The sequence below is a fragment of the Uranotaenia lowii genome, chromosome 2, assembly GCF_029784155.1.
Source record: "Uranotaenia lowii strain MFRU-FL chromosome 2, ASM2978415v1, whole genome shotgun sequence".
Classification (NCBI taxonomy): Eukaryota; Metazoa; Arthropoda; class Insecta; order Diptera; family Culicidae; genus Uranotaenia; species Uranotaenia lowii.
The window spans coordinates 401,171,206-401,175,625 of NC_073692.1; the positions used below are offsets into that span (position 1 = coordinate 401,171,206).

Sequence of the window (4,420 nt, forward strand, 5' to 3'; positions counted from 1 at the left end):
TCATTTTCATTCGTCTTTAACGTAGTCTGTCAGTTACAACAATCTACCTGTTCAATTATGGGAAAATTATATATGTTACTTTTCGGGACGTTCCCTCGCAGAATCATAAATAGAAACAATTCAATTTATTTATTCAAAGCAACATGTATTACACTTTAAAAATCATTAATAGCAAAATATTACAAAATTATTACTATAGTGATAGTAGATTTGAGAAGAGAAAAAAAAATCAACAAAAGTCATAAAGTAAAAATGCCAGCATTGGATCGAGTACTGCACCAAACCGGACGCTCTTATTCTTTCGAAACAACAACGTTCTTTCGCCCGATTTGCACCATAAGACAGCCCTTGGCAATAGTTGTGCCAGTTACATCGTGGGCAAAATTTAGCCCAACGGAAAAATCTTTCGGGAAGCAAACGTCGTTTGCGCACAGGTTGAGTTTGAAGTTGACGGTCCCCTGAATGGGCTTGGATTGCTCGCTCCCCTTCGGAACGCTAATGGTCAAACTGAGTCCGTCGTTCAGGGAACTGATCGAGCCTTGCATGGTATCGCAACGCCACTTCTCGGATGGAAGGCTTAGGGACCATTTTTGTGGCGCTCCCTGTGTTAATTTCACGTTGGACTCGAGGTAACCGAATTCCAGCTTCACCTGTACTTTGCCTCCATCCGGAGTAATTTTAAAGGTATGCTCAAACACGTAAATATCACCGGAGTTGTCAATCTGATCTCCGTCCTGAGCTTTGAAGCGAATTTTCAACGGTCTTATGGTCAAATCGGTTAGATCCCCGACTAGGATTTCGTGATTGTTCGTGTCGGCAATAAACAGATACTGCCCGGTTGGATCTATGCAGCACCCGGCAGGCTCGTTGAAGGTTCTGATGTTGCCTTCGGCATCACGGAAGGTGCACGTGGTTGCCACATTCGTTGTTGCGTTAATTTTCTTAATCTTATGATTGTACGTATCGGTTACGTAGATGCAGTTGTCTTTGGAATTGTAAGCCACTCCGAGTGGATGCTGAAACTTGGCCGAATACAGTTTGCCATCGATGTCGCCGAAAGAGAATAGGTCCTGTAAATAGGTTAAAATGGTATAAATTATTACGGCAAAATAAAATTTTACTTGGATAACGCGCCTCTTTTCTAATGTGTGTATACTTTCAGGCGCTTTGTTTGAATATCCCAGGAAAAAAAAACTTAATCAGCAACCATTTCAGTAAGGTAAAATTTCAAAGGTCAAAAGTGTGCCATGCACGCAATTTTTTCAAAAATCTTTCCTGATTAAAATGAAGGCTTTTTAAGCAGCTTGAACTTAATGGATCAAGGGATTTCCTGGGATAAAACCCTAACCCTGAAATAAAATTTAAAAATCTTACCAGTGGATTCCGATCCCCTCCTGCCACAGCTAAGACTTTCCCATCGCTAAGCGACATCTTTCTGATCGACGAACTCTCGCTATCGGCCAGATATAGTTCCTTCGATTCTCTGTTGATGGCTAGGCCCGATGGTTGGGCAAAAGCTGCATTGTTAGGATAGGAATTATTGCGATTTTCTTCCCGTCCATTGCCAGCGATTGCCAGGCAGCTACCGGCCGAGTACTTTTTGAACTTCCACCAGATGGTCTCCTCGGGAAACAGCGCCCATATCTGGTGTATACCGGCCATGGCTATGAGAAGTACATCCTTCAGCGGCGCTTTGGATTCATCCGAGTGGAATGACATATCCAGATCCCTGGTCTGATAGCACGCAACGTCCCATGGTGAGGAAATAATCTGATCTCTTCCGGCTTTACCGCCAATTCGATCGCTTCCTTGGTTACCATTTCCAGCCACAGTAGTAACTTGCTTAGTTTTAAGATCAATTTTACGTATTGCGTGATTTTCGTTGTCAGCTACGTATAGAACATGATCGTTTTGGAAAGCAACTCCTTGAGGTGCATTGAAACGAGCCTTTCGAAAGTCTCCGTCCACAAAGCCTGGCTTTCGTCCCCCGATACGATGGAGCACCATCCCTTCGCTATCGATAACGAGTATTCGATGATTTCCAGAGTCAGATATGGCGTACATTGGACTTTTGCTATTATCTGATCCAACGTATGAACAAGATATCTTTCCTGGAAACTGAAGGTGACTCGTTTCGATAAGCTCATTGGTTTGATTGATAGGCAGGGAATGTCCTTGGATGGCTCCTTTGTCGCGGTAGTATTTCAACGAAGAGCTTACAAACAGTTTGAGATCTTCGAATTGACCCTCGCCCATGATTACGAAAAGAGGATTCGCACGCGGACCCAGAATGATCAGCGTAGGCCAACATTGGACGCGAAGATTTCTCCACATAGAGGAAACGTTATCGTTCACTACGGGATGGCTTATCTCGTATCGCTGAACCGCAGAGAGAATATTAGCTGAGTTTTTCTCATTTTCGAACTTGGCGCTATGGACGCCAATGACGACCAGACCGTCTTCGACTGAGTACAGGTGCTCCAGACGCTTCAGATCCGGCAGAATGTGCATACAATTGATGCAACAATAGGTGAAGAAATCCAGCACAACGATCTTACCCCGAAGTGACCCATCGAGGGAAAGTGGTTCCGTCACATTGAACCAGTCCAAATCTTCCTTGAAATCCTTGATGCTTTTCCCTTCACGGTCAGCATTCTTCACGTATTCCGCCACAATCTTGCGCTTCTCGTTGGCTCCGGAAGCTTCCCACAGGTCCTGGGATAATTTGCTACAGTTGTACGCCAGGACGTCCAGCATGTCCTGGCTGTCAGGGGACGAAGAGCTCATTCTGGAACCTATTTTGAAAGATTTGGGAAAACGATGATGAGTCAGGAAGGAAGGGTTGGGTACTTTCACTAGCACTATTTGGGACACCCGCTGATTTGGGCAATGGTGATGGAATTTCTGGAACTTGAATTTTACGCTGACGGATTGACCCAGCTTGACATTTCTTGCTGTCAAACTGAGTGGACAAAACAATCGTCTGAGCTTGGCCAGAGCCATGCGTTTACAGAAAATTCAATAAAACTCGTGATGAAACAGCTTAACACCAACTGCAATGTTAACTATTGAACTTTTACCAGGTAAGGAAAAGGTGTTTGATGTTACGTGAACGTTAAAACATGAAGAAAATCGCTTAATAACTTACAACTTTCGCACTTTTTCGGGCAGCTCCAAATCTAAACAAACGTAAAAAAAAGTTATTGAAAACATCGCAGTTCGATTGCAAAAATGTCTCAAGCGCCAGAATCCAACTCCAAGCAGAACTGCACGGAGAAAAATTCCCATTACGAAACGCTTAATGTTGCACCAGATGCGTCACAGGAACAAATCCGCCAGGCGTATCAGGCCCTGGCACTTAAATACCATCCGGACAAAAATCCATTGGAATCCGACCAATTCTTTCGAATCAACGAAGCATGGAAGGTGCTGCAGGATCGGGAAAGTCGTCGGATTTATGATGCTGAACGGATGTTAGATTCCTGTCGGGAGGATTACTTCATAAATGAAACTCTTAAAAGAAGAGATTTTCAACTAGATGTCGTTGAGGATGCTCGCTGGTATGGATGTCGCTGTGGTGGCAGATATTTGCTGCCCGAAGAGTTAGCTCCAGCCGAAACGTGTTACATAGCTTGCGACGAATGTTCGTTGGTGGTTCAAGTTGATCCCTGATGAAAATGGATAAAATTATAAAATCATTTTTATGAATAAATATTTCTGTACAAAACAAAATTTTGGAAAAACCGAAATTGCGTTCGTTCTATTTATTGCATTTCACATTTCACATAGAGGGCGAACCTTTTCGATTTTTTGCACGGGTCATTTTAAAGTTTTTCTGTTAATCTTATAGTTTAAAGTTTTCACAAGATTTAGTGACCGAATTTCTTCTGTGCTCAAACAAAATAACATTCATTAAAATTGCTGTGCAGTTAAAGTGCTAATTACACTCTTGGCTAATCAGTGCTATGGCATTTTAAACAAGCCAATTTCTGGATACACCGTAAAATTCAAAGGGGCTTATTCTGAGTGTCACGTGACGTGATGTGCAAAATCGTCACATCGTTGTGCCGACTCCAGAAACCATTCTAGGCTAGAAATTTCAGCTCAAATGTCCTGTGATCGATTTTTGGAGCTCATTCATACTGACGTTTCTTCTCTGAAACATTTCCTGGAGTCAGGATAAAGAAGTGAAATTTTATGAGTCACGTCACTCGACTCGCAGATTAACCCCCAAAGTATAAGAATTTCGGTATTACCTTGCTGTCGAATATCAGCTAGGTGTGTCACTCATTCCTGAAGATTGTTGTTCGACCACCATGTATTAGAAGTCCAAAGTTTAGAAATACTACAAAATTGACTAATCTATTGAATCAAATGAAGGCTTTCTTTCAATCCCATAATTCAGAAGTGTCGTTCCTCG

The 4,420-nt window shown here is 42.6% G+C and overlaps 2 protein-coding genes across 3 annotated transcripts; one reads left to right on the plus strand and one right to left on the minus strand.

The window, feature by feature from the left end:
- Positions 1–110: 110 nt before the first annotated feature.
- On the minus strand, positions 111–3,211 carry LOC129744802 (NHL repeat-containing protein 2). 2 transcript variants are annotated; one of them, XM_055737509.1, is made up of 3 exons: positions 3,149–3,211; positions 1,375–2,795; positions 111–1,070 (listed from the first exon to the last, which is right to left on the minus strand). In XM_055737509.1, the coding sequence occupies exons 2-3, from the start codon at positions 2,785–2,787 to the stop codon at positions 294–296; spliced, it is 2,190 nt and encodes a 729-aa protein (XP_055593484.1). In that variant the 5' UTR covers positions 2,788–2,795; positions 3,149–3,211; the 3' UTR covers positions 111–293. The 2 variants fall into 2 exon arrangements, with proteins under 2 accessions (XP_055593484.1, XP_055593483.1); XM_055737508.1 differs by lacking the exon at positions 3,149–3,211 and having other exon boundaries at positions 1,375–3,124.
- LOC129744803 (dnaJ homolog subfamily C member 24-like) lies at positions 3,165–3,717 on the plus strand. Its single transcript, XM_055737511.1, has one exon. The coding sequence runs from the start codon at positions 3,232–3,234 to the stop codon at positions 3,670–3,672; it is 441 nt and encodes a 146-aa protein (XP_055593486.1). The 5' UTR covers positions 3,165–3,231; the 3' UTR covers positions 3,673–3,717.
- Positions 3,718–4,420: the final 703 nt, after the last annotated feature.

Bases quoted from the DNA above. Each gene is read 5' to 3' on its own strand.
- LOC129744802 (XM_055737508.1), bottom strand. From the start codon at position 3,003: ATGGCTCTGGCCAAGCTCAGACGATTGTTTTGTCCACTCAGTTTGACA. The intron at 1,071-1,374 runs GTAAGATTTTTA...ACCTATTTACAG, and splicing joins GAGGGGATCGGAATCCACTG to GACCTATTCTCTTTCGGCGA.
- LOC129744803 (XM_055737511.1), top strand. From the start codon at position 3,232: ATGTCTCAAGCGCCAGAATCCAACTCCAAGCAGAACTGCACGGAGAAA.